The sequence below is a fragment of the Callithrix jacchus genome, chromosome 8 (assembly GCF_049354715.1).
Source record: "Callithrix jacchus isolate 240 chromosome 8, calJac240_pri, whole genome shotgun sequence".
In the NCBI taxonomy this organism is placed as follows: Eukaryota; Metazoa; Chordata; class Mammalia; order Primates; family Cebidae; genus Callithrix; species Callithrix jacchus.
Window position 1 is genome coordinate 57,508,930 of NC_133509.1, and position 20,725 is coordinate 57,529,654.

General features: G+C 46.1%; 1 protein-coding gene and 1 non-coding gene across 3 annotated transcripts in view; both read right to left on the minus strand.

Annotated features, from left to right (window-relative positions):
* The window catches only part of SLC7A8 (solute carrier family 7 member 8), a 58,398-nt gene that overhangs the window by 13,534 nt on the left and 24,139 nt on the right, over nucleotides 1-20,725 (minus strand). Inside the window, exons 1-3 of one of the 2 annotated variants that reach the window (XM_009005767.5) lie at nucleotides 13,700-13,828; nucleotides 3,466-3,591; nucleotides 896-1,049 (exon numbers count right to left, since the gene is read on the minus strand). In XM_009005767.5, coding sequence (XP_009004015.1) covers nucleotides 896-1,049; nucleotides 3,466-3,490 — 179 coding nt within the window. In that variant the 5' untranslated portion in view covers nucleotides 3,491-3,591; nucleotides 13,700-13,828. Of the gene's footprint in view, nucleotides 1-895; nucleotides 1,050-3,465; nucleotides 3,592-13,699; nucleotides 13,829-20,725 lie in introns of those variants that run through there. The other variant, XM_078334544.1, reaches the window with a different exon arrangement.
* On the minus strand, nucleotides 15,421-15,527 carry LOC118145279 (U6 spliceosomal RNA). Its single transcript, XR_004730406.1, has one exon. It is a non-coding gene; the product is annotated as a U6 spliceosomal RNA (small nuclear RNA).

The following is a 20,725-nucleotide window of genomic DNA, read 5'->3' on the forward strand; positions in this document are numbered from 1 at the left end:
AGGGCTGGCACCTGGGATGCCCGCCTTGCCATGGAGTCTGGGGTGTGTCTTCTTTCTCCATGTGCTTAGCCTTGCAGCCTTCTGTGAGGCTTCCTTTCCCAGGAGGTGGGTTTTGTCTCACTGCGGGCAGGATAATTTAAAGGAAATGAGGCTGAGTGTGGTGGTTCACACCTGTTATCTCAGCTCTTTGTGAGGCTGAAGAAGGAGGATCGTTTGAGCACAGGAGTTCAAGGCCAGGCCTGGCAACATAGTGAGACCGAATCTTTACAAATTAAAAAATTAAGTGGGCACGGTGGCCTGTCCCTGTAGTCCCAGCTATTCAGGAAGCTGAGGTGGGAGGATTGCTTGAGCCCAGGAGATTGAGGCTGCAGTGAGCTATGACTGCACCACTAGACTCCAGCCTGGGTGAAAGAGTGAGACCCTGTCTCTAAAAACAAAACAAAAAAAGAAAAAATAAGTTAAAAAAAATGAAGGCGATAAAACAACTCAGGCTGGAAATATGCTGCACACCTGTTGATTTTGACCTGAATCTCCACAATGCACCTCTCCCACCTGCCTCAAGACACCAAGACTAGCCTGTCCTGAAACAAGCAAGATTCCCATTAGCCTCCCAGGGCACAGTTCATTCTCTAAGGCAGTGGTGTTACTGCAGGACAGTTTTCAGCTTCTAATCTGCTCTGGGAAAGTCACTGGATAGTTTTATCCTCCTGGTGGGGTGAACGGCAAATGGTTTGCATTCGTGGAAAATGAACTACGACTTCAGGATAGATCAGATCACAGGCGGAACTGGGGCTGAGGAAGGTGAGGTGGGCAGTGGGCACCTGCTCCCTCTTTCCAGCAGCAGGTGCTGTGGCTCTGCAAGGGGAGAGGGAATAGCCAGGCTCTTTCAACTCACTTGTAGGGATCAACAAGTTCCTCAGTCACATAATTCAGAAAGTTCCAGCCTCCGTAGGCAAAGGAGCCCTGAAGGAAAGCCAGTGCGATGAGGCCGATGTCGGGTTCCTGGAAATTCTCAAATGCATTCTTTGGCTCCAGCCAGAAGTATTCTCCTATGGACACAAGCAGCAGGAGACTGGTCAGTGAGATGAGCTGTGGGCCCAGCAGCCCCTGGCCTCCACTGGCCCATCTCTCACCCCTCCCTGTGGCAATGACACCAACTCTGTCTTGTCTCTAGTGAACCCAACATATTGGAGAAATGGGAATACAGGGAGAAGGGAAATTCAGGTCCAGGACTTCTGAGACCCTGGACACTATGTGTCCAAATGAGGGTTTAGGTTCAAAGCACAGTTCTCAATGCTCCTGTTGTAAAAGGCAAAGTTATTTAAAAGGAACAGTTAGGGTAAAATGGGCTTTGGAAATACAGGATTGGAGTCATTGATAATCTCCTGACCATTTTCTCTGATATCTAAGTTTCTACATTTTAATGAAGAAAGCATCCAGGGCTGGGCACAGTGGCTCATGCCTATAATCCAAATAATCTGGGAAGCCAAGGCAGAAGGAATGCTTGAAGCCAGAAGTTCAATACCAGCCTGGGAAATATAGCAAGACCCCTATCTCCACCCAAAATTTAAAAAGTTAGCCAGTCATGGTGGTACATGCCTGTAGTCTCACCTATTTGAGTGGGAGGATCACTTGAGCCCAGCAGTTTGAGGCTGCAGTGAGCTATGATTGTGCCACTGCACTCCAGTGTGGATGACAGAGCAAGACCTTGCCTCAAAAAAAAAAAACAAGAACAAAAACAAAAGACAAGCAAGCATCCGGAACAAGAAACACTGAAATGTAAGTTTCCATAATGCTATGTTAGTTCCAGCTTGTTTTGCTCCTTGCTCTTTCTGAGGTATGTGTTTGGTCACTCTTTTCTTTTTTTGAGACGGAGGTTTGCTCTGTCACCCAGCCTGGAGTGTAGTGGCGCAATCTTGGCTCACTGCAACCTCCGTCTTCCAGGTTCAAGCCATTCTCCTGCTTCGGCCTCCCAAGTAGCTGGGATTGCAGGTATGCACCACCATGCCTGGCTAATTGTTTTTGTATTTTTAGCAGAGATGGGGTTTCATCATGTTGGCCAGGTTGGTCTCAAACTCCTGATCTCAAGTGATCTGCCTGCCTCAGCCTCCCAAAGCGCTAGGATGACAGGCATGAGCCACCGCACCCAGCCATCTCTCTTTTCAAGATTCCCCAAGGATGGGAATTCTTTAGCAAAGAGCTGTTTAAACTTTCTTCCCAGCTCCTAGCACAGTGTGCTATAGACTGTGGGCCCTCGTAATTGTCCCCTGACTGGCTAAAGTTTCAATGAGATAGAGAGTAACTGATTCATTCATCTGCAGTTTAGCATTGGGACAGGAAATAAAGAGATTAAGGTGACCAGGAAAAAGCACTGAGGCCATCTTAGGAGGGACTCACTATTTTTGACAAGATAGCACAGTGATTTCCTTAAGTCTAAATGCCTGAAAGTAATATATAACCCATTAAAGAACTTAATTTAACTGTTTAAAATAATCAGGCACATTATATAGCAGAAACTTAATTATGTTTCTCAGAGTAGAAGTCTGGGCTGCTCACACTGTCTTCAGGGCTTGTAGGAAGTTTCCCTGTTTGTCACCTGACTTTCTCCATGAGGCAGTGACACTGGGCAAAGCCCCATGGTGCCATGGGTCCCATGGAAACCAAATACAGCCTCGGTCTTGGAAAGAGCCAAATCCAGTGGGGAATGTTGGCAGGAGCCCCAGGAATGCAGAGCTCTCTCTCACAGAGATTATAAGTAATTTTGAAACATAAAATTACCTTCCTCTGTCCTCCACTTTAAGATATGAACAAGATTCAAGAGAAGATGCAGGGAGCTTCTCTGAAGTTGGGGCAAAAAGGCAGGAGGAATATAGAAATCTGGGGTCTTTTGTTTTTGTTTTTGTTTTTGAGACAAGCTCTCGCTCAGCGGCCCAGGCTAGAGGTCAGTGGCACAATCATAGCTCACTACAGCCTTAAACTCCTGGGCTCAAGTGATCCTCCCACCTTAGCCTCCAGGGTAAGTGGGACAACAGGCATGTACCACTATGCCTGGCTAATTTAAAAAACTTTTTGTAGAGACGGGATCTCACTATGCTGCTTAGAATAGTCTTGAACTCCTTGGCTCAAGTGATTCTCCTGCCTCATCCTTCCTACGTGCTGGGATTACAGGCGGGAGCCACCGCACTCAGCCAAGATGTGGGGTCTTTACCTAGCTATGCTAGAGCCATGAGGTGAGCATGGGAGAGCTGACCTTTGCAGTCTAGGGAGAACATTTCCTACTCCCAACCACCTTGGGGAAAATGATTTCTCCTTCCTTTTTGTCAAGCAAGGGAAGAAGAGAAGTCACTCAAGGCTAGAATTGGGGAAATCTCAGGGTGTGCACACTTCTAAAGCTGGACTGAGAGGATGTGTGTACATGCAAGGGGAGGAAAGCTGGGCAGCACCTGTTGTTCCGTTGATACTCACCTTTGCATATCTGTACAATCCCCATGATGATTATCAGGGCCAAGGCCAGGAGCTTCCCAGCTGTGAAGATGTCTTGAACCCGGGTGGCCCACCGCACACTGGAACAGTTGACCCATGTGAGGAGCACTGAAATGAAAGACCCCCAAACAGACCTTCAGCGGCCGTATCAGACTACGTGATGTCCACTGCACAGAAACAGAAGTGCTCCTTTATCCTGATGATAAGATTGTAGTAGGTGAGCCAGATTATCCTGAAAGCTCAGTCCTAGGGACCAGAGACTTTGGCAAGGTTAACGGGTTACAAATGGGGATTACGTGTCCCAATTAGAGCTTGGGCAGAGCCTGCCCTGCTGAGGGCTGGAAGCCAGAAGTAGGCATGGAAGTGTAGGCTCTGGCTTTGTGGGGAAAATCACATCTGATCAGGGCACAAGTATGGGCTTTGTCTTCAAGTTATTATTTGTGCAAGGGAGGCTGTGAACAGCTGGTGGGATTCAGGATGCACCTTCTTGAGCCTGATTTTGGGGTAATAGAGGCTTAGGGGAATCTTTCATTACTTAGGTTTATTGAGATATAATCTACATCTTGCTAAAACTCATCTTTTTAAGTGTAGAGTTTGATGAGATTTGACAAATGCATGTAATGGCTTAATCACTACCACACTTTATGTGTAGAACATTCCCAACACTCTGAAAAGTCGCCTTATGCATCATTCTCCTTTGCAGTCCGTTAGCCAAATCTTCTCCAATCTCTACAACCATTACTTTGACTTCTGTTCTTATAGCTTTGCCTTTTTCAAAATGTCACATAAATGGAATCATATAGTACCTGGTCTTCTGTGATTTGGCTTCTTTCACTTAACATAATGCTTTTGAAATCTATGCATGTTGTTGCCTACATTGCAACTTGTTCCTTTTTATAGCCACATAGCATTCTATGATATAAAAGCATCTGTTTGTTTTTCCATAGACATTTGGGTTGCTCACAGTGTGGGACCATTATGAATAAAGCTGCGATAAATACTTGCGTAGAAGTCTTTTTTCTTTTTGTGTATTGTAGAGGTAGAGATCTTTGAGTGGAGCTTTCACTGGTCTTGAGTAAAACCCCAGGAATGAGATTGTGGGACATACAGTGAACATGTTTAACTTTATGAGACTGCCGAACTTTCTTCCACGGTGGCTGTCTCATTTTGCACTCCCACCCTCGTGTCAGAGTTCCTGTTCTGCATCTTTCCCAGAATTTGGTATTGTCAGTTAAAAAAAAACGATTTTGTTTTTTTGCTATTCTAATAGGCATGCAGTTGTATTTCATTACGGTTTTGATTTGCATTTCCCTAATGGCTAATGATGTTGAGCAACTTTTCATGGCTTATTTGCCATTCATTTACAAATCTTCTTTGGTGGCACAGGGAACTGTAATTCTCTACAAAAAATTTTTAAAATTAGCTGGGTGTGGTGGCTCTGGCTTCACTTGAATGGCTGATCAAGATTTATCAATACCTTATTCTTTTTTTTTCTTTTTTTGAGATGGAGTCTCACCCTGTCACCCAGGCTGGAGTGCAGTGGAGTGATCTTAGCTCATTGTAACCTTCACCTCCCCGGTTCAAGCGATTCTCCTGCCTCAGCCTCCCAAGTGACTGGGACTACAGGCACACCCGGCTAGTTTTTTTTCCTTTTTTTGTATTTTAGTAGAGATGGGGTTTCACCGTGGTAGCTAGGATGGTCTCGATCTGCCTTTCTTGGCCTCCAAAAGTGCTGGGATTATAAGGCCACCATGCCCGGCCATCAATACCTTATTCTTAGATGGTGCTTCTACTTTGCAAGTATTTCCCAATCTTACTTGATGCTGAGAACATTTTGTTAGGGTAGGATGGTCCTGATATCACCCATCTGTAACCTTCCTCTGTGCACCATCTCCACCTGGCAAACCCCTTCTCCTCTTTCAAGATCCAGCTCAAATGTCACCTGTTGTGAGTCTTCATAATTTAGCATGTTATTTATTCCAACAACAACATGCCTGCAACGGAAGATATATCAGCCGTGTTTTGTAGATGAGGGACAAAGTTTGTTCCTTCTCTCCAGAACAATCCAAGACCACTTTGTTTATAACTAATGTTGGCAAGTCTTCTTTTTATTTTTATTTTTTGAGATGGAGATTTGCTCTTGTTGCCCCAGCTGGAGTGCAGTGGTATGATTTCTGCTCACTGCAACCTCCCCCTCTGGGTTCAAGTGATTCTCTTGCCTCAACCTCCTCCTGAGTAGCTGGGATTACAGGTGCCCACTACCATGTCCAGCTAATTTTTTTTTTGTATTTTTAGTAGAGACAGGGTTTCATCATGTTGGCCAGGCTGGTTTTGAACTCCTGGCCTCAAGTGATCCACCCGCCTCGGCCTTCCAAAGTGCTGGAATTACAGTGTGCACCTGGCTGGCATGTGTTTCTTTGTATTAAAATGATCTGCTTCTGGCAAGGCACAGTGGCTCACGCTTGTAATCCCAGCATTTTGAGAGGCCGAGGTGGGTGGATCATGAGGTCAGGAGTTCAAGACCAGCCTGGTCAACACCATGAAACCTCATCTCTACTAAAGATACAAAAATTAGCTGGACGTGGTAGCTAGCGTCTGTAATCCCAGCTACTTGGAAGGCTGAGGCAGAAGAATCACTTGAACCTGGGAGATGGAGGTTGCAGTGAGCCAAGATTGGACCACTGCATTCCAGCTTGTGCAACAGAGCGAGACTGCATCTCAAAAAAACCCCCAAAAACCAAAAAAGCGATCTATGATCTGCTTTTTTTGTCCTCTCTTCTGGTAGACCAGTGGGGGAGGGACTGTGACTTTTTCGTGTTTTTTTTTTTTTTAAACACCAAGGGCAAGTAAATTTTTTCATGTTTTAAATCTCAGGACATATCATTGGTGCCTACAAATAGTAGGTGCTCAGCAATTATTTAATAAATGAATACCACAATTTATTAGCCTTCCAATATCATCTCAGTCTACACATTCCGCAATGCACACCAACCTCTCATACTCCCCAGAAACCTCATAAAAAGGAGACATAACCCCTTGTTGGCTTCACATTGCCAAAGGGCAACAGGAAGCTTGACTTTGAGAGTAGAAGCTCCTGACTCCTCATGGAAGAGCTGTTTTCCAAGATGGTGTCATATAAGGAGAAGCAAAACATGTTGTCAGAGGAAGGGTTTTAAGTGCCTGAGCAGGGAGAACACTTTGTAAACACTCGAATGTTCCAGATGGACTGACATCCTGATAAATACACATTTGGTTTGTCTTACTCAATTCAATAAGGATTTCAGGATCATGTGCCTGGTGACAATCCAACCTAAACCACCCTAAACAACCAGGTCTGTGATCTCAGCTTTTCCCCAGGGCCCTGAGGCATGCAGGGAACAAGGCTGGGCCCCTGCACCTAGGAATTCAAGCCGACACAGCAGTGATAACTAAAGGATAAAGGAGATTGATAAAAGGAAGGAAGCAAGATTAGGAAACAAAACCCACGAGCTCCAGGGATAGGTAAGCATTACACAACAAGGGACTGGATCTTGATCTCAGGGAAGAAAGTCCTTCTCCAAGGGGAGGAGAAGTCAGGGCTTGAGTAAAATAAGGACAAAGCAGGACAACTCAAAGAAATTCCTCCTCCTCCCTGTGTTCTGGGACAGAAAACATTAAATCATCTCTTTACAAGATGGACCTTACTGAGTCAGGCAGAAAGCCACCTTCAAACTGTCAGCTCTGTGGTCTTCCTGGGGTGACAGAGAGAGGGATGTTTGTCAAATAACCTATCTGTGGCTATCTTCAGTCTTGCCTAACCTTATCTCCACTACTTCCCAAGAACCCAGCCCTTGACTAATATTACCTTTCACCTTCACAGTAACAAAAACAAAACAAAAAGAAATTCTGAGAATGAGGTGGGGATAGGCAGGCTACTTGTGACACCTAATATCCTTGGAACAATGGCTGCAGGCCCCAAATCTGGCCCTTCACCCTGCAGTTGGGTGATCACACCATGTGACTGAGGGGAAAGAGGGTATCAGTCTCCTGGTACCACAAGACAGCTTCCTGCACAGCAGACTGAAACCTGAGCCTCCATCCAGAGAGGAAAGGTCAGTGGATGCTCGCCAAGCTCCTGCCCTCCTCAGGAGCCCTGCTGCTGGCTAGCTGCAGCCTGGCACCCCTCTGTTGCTGACAATGACATTCTCCCTCTCTACTTGGCTAGACCCTGAATTATGTATGCCTGAGATACAGTGACCTCAGGGAAGCCACATGTAGATGAGGAACATTGACCCCAGCAGCTTGAAATGTGAGGGTCTTTTCATCCATCCATTATCCATGCATCCATCCATCATAGATCCATCCACCCATCTAGCTATCCATCATCCATGCATCTATCCACCTACCCAACTATCCTTCGATCATCCATCCATCTACCTACCCATCCATCCATCCATTATCCATTCATCCAGCTATCAACCACCCATCCATCATTCATGCAGGGCCTACATGTGCAGGCATTCTATTTGTTGGGGCTGTTATTGATAAGACACAAGTCCCTGCCTTCAGGAAGTTGACAGTGTAACAGGGATTACGGGTGAACTAAGATATGCCCACAAAATAATGAGGTGGTGGCAAAGCTATTCACAGAAGCTAATGGGTATCTATAAGGAGCCTCTAACTCAGCCAAGGGGAATCAGAAATGCCTCCTGTAAGAGAAGGATACCCTGGTAACATGGTCAGGTCTAGCTGGACAAATATAATCCTGGTCTAGCTGGACAAAATAAAAAGTCCTAAGACCCTAGTTCTTGTCCATTGTAACCTAGTTGTGGGAATGGTTGCTGCTTCTTTAGAGGCCCTCATGGAATTCCAGGCTTATATGTATTTTTTGGGCATTTCCTTCCCTCTTTCTTTCTTGCTTCCTGGGTTAAAAAATAAGATGAAAGACTATTAAGAAGACAAGAGTTTGGGAAGATACTGAAGTCAGGAGCTTGTTACTTAATCCACCCAGTTTCAAGAACTCAACATCAAGGTGACAGAATAGATACAAAGAATGAGTCAGGCAGGAGGAGGAAAACTCAGATTCCAGCAATCTGGAGCCCTCCCAAGGGTCCAGGGCCTCCCAGCTGCCAAGCAGGAGAGATGGGCTTAATGCTTTTTTCAGGACTGGCAGAGGGACTCAAGAGTCCTTGCTGCAGACCTGGAACTGGCTTGCCTACTGTGGAGGGCCGGGCTCCCTGCAGAGAAGGTGCTCTCAGCCCCATCCCACCCCTGACCTCTGACTTTGATTGCCAAGAATTACAGAAGTCTCTCTTTCACTTCCTCCCCTTGCCAATGACAGCAGATCTCTTTAGGAAGCGGGCAGTTAAAGGCAGAATAATGGTCTTCCAAGGTATCAACATTCTAATCCCTGAGATTTGTGACTATGTTATTTTAAACGACAAAAGGAACTTTGCAAATATGATTAAGGATTTTTTTTTTTTTTTTGAGAAGGAGTTTTGCTTTCGTTGCCCAGGCTGGAGTGCAATGGCATGGTCTTGGCTCATTGCAACCTTTGTCTCCTGTGTTCAAAGGATTCTCCTGCCTCAGCTTCCTAAGTAGCTGGGATTACAGGTGCCCACCACTATGCCTGGCTAATTTTTGTATTTTTAGTAGAGATGGGGTTTCACCATGTTGGACAGGCTGGTCTTGAACTCCTGACCTGAGGTGATCCACACGCCTCGGCCTCCCAAAGGGCCGAGATTACAGGCCTAAGCCACCGCACCTGGCCAAGTTAAGGATCTTGAGATGGGGAGATTATCCTGAATTATCCAGAAGGCCCAATGTTGTCACAGGAGTCCTTATAAGAGGAAGGCAAGAGGGTCAGAGTTACAAAAGAACATGTGATCATGGAAGCATCAGAGAAAAAGAGAGGCTTGAAGATGCTACGCTGCTGGCTTTGAAGATGAAAGATGGGGTCATGAGCCAAAGAATGCAGGAGGTCCCTAGAAGCTAGACAAGGCAAGGAATTCTCCCCAGAGCCTCCAGAAGAAATTCGGGTTTGCCAACACCAGAGTTTAGGATTTCTGACTTCCAGGACTAAGAGAGTACATTTGTATCGTTTTAAACCACTAAGTTTGCAGTTATTTGTAACAGCAGCAATAGTACATGGATACCAGACAGACATTATGCAAAAAGACCAGACAGCAGGGACATACCCTTAAAGAGAAAAGCTTTTAAACAGCAACCAGGCAATACAAACCAGGAGCCCAGAGGGGTGTCTGTCCACAGGTCTTGGGGGACACCAGATACTGCAAGGAGGGAAGTGGTGGCGCTCTCTAGAAGTGAGCAGTGAAGCTGAGGTCACCGATTTGCTCACCTGGTTGGCAAAGTTCCACACCACATAGCAGCTTCCCACATCTTCCAGCTTCCCAACTGTAGCTGGGATGTCACAGCTAGAGTGTTCTTATTTCCTCTTCCTCCATTTGGTAATTCAATACAGTAGCAAACAGTCTTGCCCTGTAACTCAAGCAGTTTTCCCTCTTTCCTTTTAGAGAAATCCAGGGCAAAGGACACAATATCCCTCCTTCATCTAATCCAGGTTCTCCTCCAGTCTCCTCTATATTCCTCCTAACTTCAGGCCCACATACACAACCCAGATACACACACAGACACCAGCCCAAGAATCACAAACTTCTTGCAAGGTGAGTTCAGTGCCAGGATGTTCACAGACACGAATCCTTTGTTTTCTGTCCCCACCACTTTGTGGGTCTCCTTATTTTACTGACCAGAAGCCACAATCAAAGGCCATACAAGAAATTGAGATAGAAAGCTCAGAGAATATTATCCCAAGAGTCCCAAGTCTGAGTACACTCTTCACGTCAGAGGGCACAGGGTGTCCACACCGTGTACTGCCCTATTGTAGACATCAAAGCACACCTTGGCAGAGCGCGCTCTGCACCCTTCCAGGCTGAGTCAACCCAGCCTGACTCAGTACGTAGTGAGGCACATGTGGTTACTGGATTATATATTTCAGAAGGGATCAACAGGAGCAACATTTTTGGGGAATTTTTAGCCCTAAATCAATATACTACATATCAATATGCTCATGTGCTACATAATGACATTTTGGGCAACAACAGATTACTTATATCTTGGTGGTCTTATAAGATTATAAGACCATATTAGATATGTTTTTCTGTGGGTTTCTTTTTTTTTTTTTAAGACAGAGTCTTGCTCTGTCACCCAGGCTGGGTGACAATTGCAACCTCTGCCTCCCGGGTTCAAGTAATTCTGCCTCAGACTCCCAAGTAGCTGGGATTACAGGTGTGCACCACTATGCCCGGCTGATTTTTGTATTTTTTTTAAGTAGAGATGGGGTTTCACCATGTTGGCCAGGCTGGTCTCAAACTCCTGACCTCAAGTGATCCGCCCACCTCAGTTTCCCAAAGTGCTGGGATTACCGGTGTGAGCCACTGCACCTGGCCTACATATGTTTAATGCACAAATACAACTGCCTACAGTGCTCAGTACAGTAACATGCTGCACAGGTTTGCAGACTAGGAGCAACAGGCTACACCATGTAGCCTAGGTGTATAGTAGGTGATGCCATCTAGTTTCGTGTCAGTACACTCTATGGTGTTTGCATAATGACATCTAAGGATACATTTCTCAGAGGATACATTTCTCAGAATGTATCCCTATCAATAAGCAATGCATGACAGTATTATAGACTATAGGTAAAAGAGACAATTTAATTTCTTTAGTGCATTATGAAATAGAACACCAATGAATCATTAGCATAAACAAATACATCTTCATTTAGAAAGTTTTAAGGATGGATTGGGGAGATGTGGAGCTGGTTTTAAGTCCCTGCAATTGTCCCAGAGCTGAGGCTGTGACCTTATCACTTCCCCTCAGCTCTACCTAGTAGCAGCCAGTAAGTGAAAGATGATGTGGGTTTCTGGCATCTTTTTGGGTGTGGAACAAGTGAGCAGAGCTCAGAGGAGCTTGTGTAAGGTGTGAAGTGGTAAGAACGGGGAGGAGGATCACCAGCAGCAAGAAGGGAAGGAGCCAGAGATGACTCTCTCAGAGGGATCTGGCAGGTCTGGATCCAAGAATCATAGAACTTTCGAACTTGAAGAACTCAGTGGCCATGATCCCCTTCCCAGCTTAGTCATGTAATTTCAGTTAACTTCTTTGAGCCTCCCTTTTCTCTGTGTAAAACCTACGGTCCATAGGCCAGGCGCGGTGGCTCATGCCTGTAATCCCAGCGCTTTGGGAGGCCGAGGTGGGTGGATCACCTGAGGTCAGGAGTTTGAGACCAGCCTGACCAACATGGAGAAACCCCATCTCTACTAAAAATACAAAATTAGCAGGGTATAGTGGTACATGATTGTAATCCCAGCTACTCGGGAGGCTGAGGCAGAAGAATAGCTTGTACTCAGAAGGTGGAGGTTGTGGTGAGCCGAGATCACACCGTTGCACTCCAGCCTGGGCAACAAGAGCGAAACCCCGTATCAAAAAAAAAAAAGACAAAAACCAAAAAACCACAGATACTGTCAGACTGCCCGCAGCCAGCTCAAGCAATCCTCCCACCTCAGCCTCCAGCTAATTTTTGTACTTTTTGTAGAGACAGGGTTTTGCCATGTTGCCCAGGCTGGTCTGGAACTATTGGGCTCAAGCGAGTCACCTGCCTTGGCTTCCCAAAGTGCTAGGATTACAGGCGTGTGCCACCATGCCTGGCAGTGACTTTCAAGTGCTCCCTTGCTTTGGATATAGGACTCTGGCTTCTCATCGAGCTGGGCCATTGTGTCTTCCTCAGGGAGCCAATGAACACTCTCACATGGATCCCTGAACCAATGTCATTTCTTCTAAGCAGCTGCCACTTGATGAAGCACACTATTCTGGTTTGACAGGGTAAACGCTGGGATAAGGCCATCTGGATATGGGGCTGGACTGGTTGTTATAAGGACAGTGCTAAGAAGAATGAACCAGTTGGGACTCTCCTTGTAGCCAACTCAAATATTTACCTTAGAGGTAAATATTTGAAGCCTGTGCCCTACCACCCAAAGCTTATTTCCAGGCTCATAGGTGATCAGAGACAGGAACAACCTTAGAGACCCAGAACCTCATTTTATTTTTCTTTTAGGGATGGGATCTCATTCTGTCGCCCAGGCTGAAGTGCAGTGGTGTGATCATAGCTTACTGCAGCTTTCAAGTCCTGGGCTCAAGTGATCTGCCAGCCTTGGCTTCCCAAAGTTCTGGGATCATAGGTGTGAGCCAATGTGCCTGGCCCAGAACCTCATTTTATATGTGAGTGAATTTAGACCTCAGCTAATTTGCAGCAAAGACCAGACTGGGACAGCCCAATTCCCAGTTGCTTGTTCTGCCTCTGCCCTGCCTTCCTTCATTGTACACACATCACTCTGCTTTCCCTTGGCCACTCCCATGTCATTTCTCCCCTGCTTGGGTCAGTGGTACCCATGGTCACTACTCTCAGTGCCACTTGGGACTCTGTGTGTCACCAAGACATCGGTTAGTCCCAGCTTGGACTGCTTGTGGGCAGCAGGAAGGAAGATGCCGATATGGCAAAAGGGAAGACTTAGACAGTCAAGCCTCAGAAATGAAGAAAACGGCATCCATTGCTCCCAGGGCTTTCGAAAGTCATTTCCCACAGGGATCTCTGTCTTGGGTCCTCTCCCACCAGCCCCCTTATCAATGTCACCGTCATAACATGTTCCCTCCAAACTCTTGGAACTTCATTTGGATTTCTCGGTCTCGCTGGCTTGCATCTTTCTCAGGAGTGGGCTGGATTGGCTTGGAAAGGCTTGTTTTCCTTTAACATTTCCAGAACCAGGCCTCTCTTCCTTGTCTGTTCAGATAAGTGAAAACAGGCAGTAGAAAGGGGGAAAAATGTCTAGACTTGCCAACGTCCATAAAGAAGAGAAGGAAAGAGCACAAGAAACCACAGGGCCGGAGGAAGCAAGGGGAGGACAATGCAGATGAGTAGGAGAGAAAAAGGGCTTGAGAGAAGCAGAACAGAGAGAGGCCAGGCCTGAAAAAGGCAAGATGGAATGTACTAGGACGGCTGCTGAAAAAGGAAGCAGTGACGCCACTTTGTAGAAGTCAGAACGCCCTGTTCCTCTCCAGACCTGCAAACAGTCACCTTTTCGGACGGAGCCTCCCAGTCCTCTGAAACAGCCATAAATTTCACCTGGGTCATGGCCTGCCAGGAGGGTTGGCGTCTCAGCCTCACCTTTTGCTGGGGTGTGCGCTTCTCTGCCTTCTGCCACGCTCTGGCCAGCTCCCACAGAATCCCTGCCCTCCAGTTGGAGCAAAAAGGGTGAGGCATGTCCCTCCCCGCAGCCCTCAGGGTCTGGGTGCCGGGGCTGGAGGCTGGAGCCGCAGGGGAGCCCGACCTGCGAGGGGCGGGGATGTGGCTACGCTCGGCTCTGTGATTGGCTGCACTGGGCTCCGTGACCGCCTCCCCCGCTCTTGGAAGGAACTGGGCACGTGTTTCTAATTGTGGAAAGCAGCTTCGGCTTGGCCTGTCCAACCTCAGGCGTTTCCAAATCTAGGAGGTAAGCAGTGCCGGCTGCCAGAAGGCAGAGAAAACACAGAGGCCTGTTTGAGCTCTAACGCACACAACCCAAGGCTCTGATAAGGTTCCAGTTCTAACCACGCAGGCCACGCGGAACAGTCTTTCCTTGTCAAACACCCATAGAGGCCTGGAGGTTGTGGGGGAGTGGGGAGACACGGAGTCAGCTTGACAGAACCATTGTAGAATCCTTCTCTACTCCCCGCTAGCCCCTACCTCAGGGCCAAGACATTTTTCATAGCGGGTGAGGAGCCACATTATAAAGTCTTTGGCACCTTTATTACTGTACATGTGATATAACTTGTCTGGTGAACTTATACATATAACTTGACTGGTGAAAGACAAAAACATAAAAAAAAAAACCCCACACAACAGCAACCAAAAAAAAAAAAAAAAAAAAAAATCAAAGCAGCCCTTCCTTACAAACTGCGCTTTGATCCCAGCGTCTATAAAGTACACAGTGGGGAGTGTGGTTCTGAAACAGATCTTGCCTATCGCACTATAGTAACGTTTCCCCTTCTCCAGCCCTTTTCATCTCCAAGCACTTACAACGTTTTAGAAATCTCGGAACCCCCTCCAAAGGAGAGGAGGTGCTCTGGGCCTTCTGGAAGGGCCTCTCTCTTCCAAGGACACACCAGCAGAGGAGGAGGGTGCAGAGAAGCTGGGAGGGCTGCTAGTGCTCCCAGAGGTACACAGCTCTCACCAAATGCTTCCTGCTAAGCTCCTGTCCATGCTACCCTGTCCCCTCCTCTCCTCCCTTCCTGGCTCTCTCGTCCCCTTCCTTCTTATCCTGTTAGCTCCTGTGCCAGCTGCGGAACCTGGAATTTCTGCTGAATCACCATCCAGTACTTAGTTCAGCCAAGAAGCACTAATACCCAGCTCAGCACTTTCCAAGAGCTGAGTAGTTCTCTCTTCAGCATGTGCTAAACATGGCTCCTGAGCTGGCCGGGGTTGGGGAGCAAAAAACTGAAGACACCAGGAAATCCAAGGGTGGCCTGCCATGCCATGGCGGGGAACCCTATTAATCCTACTCATTACTTTTTCAACATGGGCCTGAAAAATGGCTATCTCACACCCCAATTCTCAGGGCTGATGCCCCCTAGACATGGAGCAAGGTGGATGAGAATGTGTTCTGTTGAGTCTGCACTGAGCCCAGGAGGGTTAGCCTGACCCTCCGACATATTTCAGTCTTGGAAGAAAGGGTGTGGATCCTGTGAGGTTTAGTTGGTTCTTGGACCAGAAGGCTTGTGGGCTCTGTTGGTGTTCACTAAATTCTATAAACCTGGACTGAGGCTGCAAAATTCCCCTGAAACAGTTCACTTATAACCCAATTTCAAGGGTAGCTAGTACTCAAACTTGCAAAACTCTTTTTTCTTTTATTTAATATGGAATGCTTCACGAATTTGCATGTCACCCATACACAGGAGCCATGCTAATCTTCTCTCTATTGCTTCAATTTTAGTATATTTGCTGCTAAAGTGAGCACAACTTGCTGAACTCTGATAACAGAGATGCCCTTTCTTCTTTCCCCCAAAGCTCCAAGTACCACTGGGCCTCACTCCCGTAGGCCTTCTGATTTTATGTTCTTAGGTATGTGATATAAATTTGGTGTGTCACATTAACCCTTAAAACAGTACCAGACACAATTAATGGGTGACTTTATAAACCATGGGCCCTGGCTTCTCTGAGAAAAACAAAGTGGTCCTTGACACTCAGCAACAAAAGGCCAGAGGAGAATTTAAGTTTCTAGACTGGTACAAGAAAGTAGGCAAATCACTACCATACCTAGTGCAAGTTGAACTCTAAAAGCGTTTCCTGTTTCAGGAAACCTCAATCCCATTCACTATTCTCTCAATCAGACGTAGACATACTCCCAGAAACAAGCCCCTCATTCCCCAATTTCTAGAGCATGGGCTGGGCTGTGTAGGCACACACACTCCCTGAGCAGTAGAACTTCAGTCTGAGAAGAGACACTATGGGAAGTCAGGAAAGAGGAGGTGATCTGGGCCAGCAGTTGAAGCACATTGAAACTAAGAAGAAGACTGACTTCTCAGGTAGCTTACTTACTCTGCCATTATAGACATGGAGTCCAAAACCACAGGGGATGCTTCTTCAAGTCCCAGCAACAGATCTTAAGTGTTGGAGAATGAGTAGGAAGGGTGACAAAGACAGAGGGGTCAACTCAACCAGTCTGAACCACACCAGTTCAGACAATGCGACAATAACGAACCAGAGTTGTACCTGATTTACTTCACCTGTATCCCTAACAAGACCATGAAGTCTTTGACTCCTTCACCCTTAATCACCAAGTCCTGCCAATTCTACCTCCTAAATGCCAAATACATCTACTTCTCTCTACTCTCACTGCCCCAAGATCCACATGATGGTCATCTCTAATCTGAATCCTAATAACTGCATTGTATTCAGTCTTTTCTTGCCTCTGATCTTACTCCCCTCACCAATCCATCCTCTACCTTACAGCATGACTCTCCTAAAACACTAATATGATCATGTTGGTCCTCTGAAACCCTTCAAACCTCATTCCTCCTAAGGGAAAGCCCATGAGGCCTTTCATGAGGTCTTGCCTCTGTTATACATTTCTTCAAGCCCATGAGATCTTGCTTCTGTTATACATTTCTTCAAGCCCATGAGGCCTTGCTTCTGTTAAACATTTCTTGCCTCCGAGTCTGTGGTGTGCCTACATTGAACAACCTTTAGTTCCCACAAACAGCTGTGATTTTTCCTGTCCTTAGACCTTGACATACGTTAATTCCTTCTGCTAGAACATTCTCCCCACCCATTCTACTCCACCCTCCCTCCTGGCTATTTCGGACTGGTCTTTCAGCCTCAACTTAATGTCACTTTCTCCAAGAGTTTCTTCAGCCCTAGTCCCATACTCAGTTTTCTTGCAGGAGCTGCCTGGATGCTGTCCTTTTGGGGAACTAGAATAACCTGTATACTTGTCAGGAACATTTACTGGACTGTGAGTTCCTTGGTATAAAAACTAAGTATCCCTATGCCTGCCACAGTGCCTGGAGCAGGACAGAAACTCAAATATTTAATAATGTTTGACTGATTCTGTATTACCTGCGGCATCAGTAGAGGACACACAGATGGGTTCAGTATAATACATGTTAAGAGAGAAGGCTAAATCTGCGGCTGCTGCTTCACATGAGAAAGAGTCTTTTGGCTCATTGATGTCTCCTCTGTGCCAAGAACAGTAACTAGCCCATCATGAGCACTTCATGAATAAAGCGTTGCATTTATATAACATTTCCCAAGAGTCCTAATCCCTTTCTAAGTTGTACTGCTTTAGAACAGGCAAAATTTTGAGCAGGATCCTGGGAGCACCACCCTGGGGAGATTCTAACCGGAGATCTGCTCAGCACTCCTTGGGGCTCTAGGAAGGACATGGAAGGCAGACATAGGACACGTTCTAACTGCTTGTCATCAATGCTGGACACATTTAAGTTGAAACATATTTCATTTTGATTTGGAGACAAACTAGATTCTTTCCCTTAGCAGTCGATTAATCAATACGTCCAGCTGATTCTACCCCTAAATCATTCTTGTTTTTGTCACCTCTCCATCCTTGTCACTTCATTCTTAGTTCAGGCTACCACCTCTCTGGCCCAGACAAATGCCTAGCCTGCTTGTTTTCTCCACTTCAAGTTTCACAGTCTTTTCTTTATTCAAATGGGAACCTAATCATGTTACTTCTCTGCTCTAAATCCTTCAATGATTCCCTGTTTCTTGGATAAAATCTACTTACCTTTCAACATTGACCTCAAGCTGGGAGCCTTTCCAAGCACCCTCTCCCAACTTTGAAGCCCCTTTCTCTGTGTTTCCCACATTTTTTCCCCATCACATTGTATTGTAATTATGTTTTTGCATACCATTCTCTTCACTAGACTAATGTTTTCCAAGACTGTATAAGTTGTATCTTACCTCCTCTTAGTGTAAGAGTTCAGTATGGCGATTAGCTGATGAAATTATTTAGTTTTCAAAAAAAAAAAATCTGCTAACAGAATAATTTTCATCTTAATGCATCATAAAAAAAATGAAATGTTAGTCAAATTGGTCATTGAGTAAAAATCAAGAGATTTTCAATACATTTAGATTTTAAATGCTGGCTAGTTAGAAGGTGTACAGAGAAAAATGATGTCTTGGATGTATGGGAATCAAATGTAAGCCAGTCTGTATTTGTCTGAATTCATATATACAAGGCTGATCAGATACCCAAAGAACTCTCCGGGGACTAGGGAAGGGCAAGAAGGCAGTGCTGCCCAGGTATCTGAAGGAACATGCTTAGTGTCTGAGGATGAGAAGTTTGGGGGCAGAGAATATGAAGGCTCAAGGGAAAATAAACTGAGATTAAGGGAGTTAGATGTTGGTCCTCTGTTTGAAACCCTTCAAACCTCATTCCTCCGATGAGAAAACCCAATCTCTTTATGGCCCAGAGGCCTTTCATGATGGGGTCTTTCAAAGGAAAGATTGTTGAACACTCTGATGTGAAGGGATTGATTAAATTTGCAAGAGACTTGCAAAACAACTCATTCTCTGTGACAGCACTCCACACCAGGCAGTTGGAAGCTTTCTGTAGAGGAACTGCAGAGCAACTCAGGAGTTCAAAGCAGCACGTGAAGTCCCTTCCTTTCCAAATAGCTCAAGGAAGAAGAAAAATCTGAAGGCCTGGAAAAAGCTAGCCTCTTAGGAATTTCAGTAGAAAGACAGAAAACAAGATAAGTAGCATTTTTTTTCCTTGAGAAATGCAAACAGGATATTCCTTTCTCCTGAGGTTGAGAGGAAGGAGAAAGAGCTTCTTTTTTTTTTTTGAGACAGAGTTTCGCTCTTGTTACCCAGGCTGGAGTGCAATGGTGCGATCTCGGCTCACCGCAACCTCCGCCTCCTGGGTTCAGACAATTCTCCTGCCTCAGCCTCCTGAGTAGCTGGGATTACAGGCACTCACCACTATGCCCAGCTAATTTTTTGTATTTTTAGTAGAGACGGGGTTTCACCACATTGACCAGGATGGTCTCGATCTCTTGACCTCGCGATCCACCCGCCTCAGCCTCCCAAAGTGCTGAGCTTCTTTAGGTCAAGACATTCAAGGCAGAAGTGGGGAACTTGAATGAAAAGAAATGATTCTACTTCAGATGCTGGACATGACTCCAACCCCAAATGAGAGGAAGGAGGCCAGGAGCTGACTGAATGAAAGGTGACCCAGTCTCTAAGAGAAGCAGGGGACAAACAGATCCCAAAGGAAAACGCAGAGTGTTGCACAGATGCACAGATGGGAGCCTGGGGAAGGGTGTCCCCTGGACCCAGTGCGTCCTCTGGATCACTGTGGACACTTTATTTACAACTAGAAACCCAGATAACAACCAAAAGATGTGGCTACATGATAAAAGGGCAAGCTGTAGGAATAACCTGTCAATATATAGGTCTATACACCCAGATTCATACAGCAATAGATGTGCTTTATTTAGAACTATCTACTATGACTGCAGCTACTGGCCAGGGGCTGACAATAAGAGCAGCTATTGCTGCTGACTCTTTTTTTTTTTTGAAACTGAGTTTCACTTTTGTTATCCAGGCTGGAGGGCAGTGGTGTGATCTTGATTCACTGCAGCCTCTGCCTCCTGGGTTCAAGCCATTCTCCTACCGCAGCCTCCTGAGTAGATGGGACTACAGGCACCCACCACCACACCCAGTTAATTTTTGTAGTTTTTTAGTAGAGACGGGGGTTTTACCATATTGGCCGCATTGGTCTCGAACTCCTGACCTCAAGTGATCCATCTGCCTTGGCCTCCCAGAGTGCTGGGACCACAGGTGTGAGCCACTGCACCCGGCCGCTGCTCTCTTTATATCTTACTTGAATCTTTTATAGAGGGCATATAGTAATTCACTTATGAAATAATAAAAAAGTAGAGAAATCCAGGTAAATCGCAAAAGGCACTAAAACCAGGTTCTAACACTTCCCAGTCCTCTCCTAACTCCTTTCTCTCCCACTAATATACTTATGTTGGAGAAGGGAGAAAGGTTTTTTATTTAATTAAAATATAAAATACTTTCTCTCTTTTTTTCTTTTTTTTTTTTTTTTTTACTGCCGGGTGGCTAGGGATATTCTGCTGACTCAGCAGTGAGTAATCAGCTTTGACCTAAATAATAGAATAACTCGAAGTGGCAGCTGCAGTTGCATAAGTGTGATCCAAGTCTGCAGTTCCTTCTCTCTCCCTCTCCTCTCTCCCACCCTCTCCAGGATCTGGCAGGCGAGCCAGTTTCAGCAGGTTCTTTCCGCCTCTCCACCCCCACCACCTGGCTTGTCCCAACATCATTTCTCATCAGTTCTCTTCCAAAACCACCCCACCATGGAACCAGACTTGACTTCATCTCCTCCCTCCCCAGCAAACCCTCGCCAGGGGCTCTGTCACATGGGCTGTCCCAGCTGAGCCCTGCGTTATACAGGCAGTGCCCTCTGTTATACACCAAGGACCTCTCCACAGAGGGTGGCCTTTCCTCAAAATCTCTGGTTTCACAGTCATCAGTATGCCACTACGGGACAGCAGGAAGCAGAGTTCCCCGTGTGCATACGTTCATGCCACACTTTAGCTCTCTAACACATCTCTCAAAAGAGCCACAGGCTGGGCTTATTTTATGCAGTTGGCTTGGCTAGCACCTGCT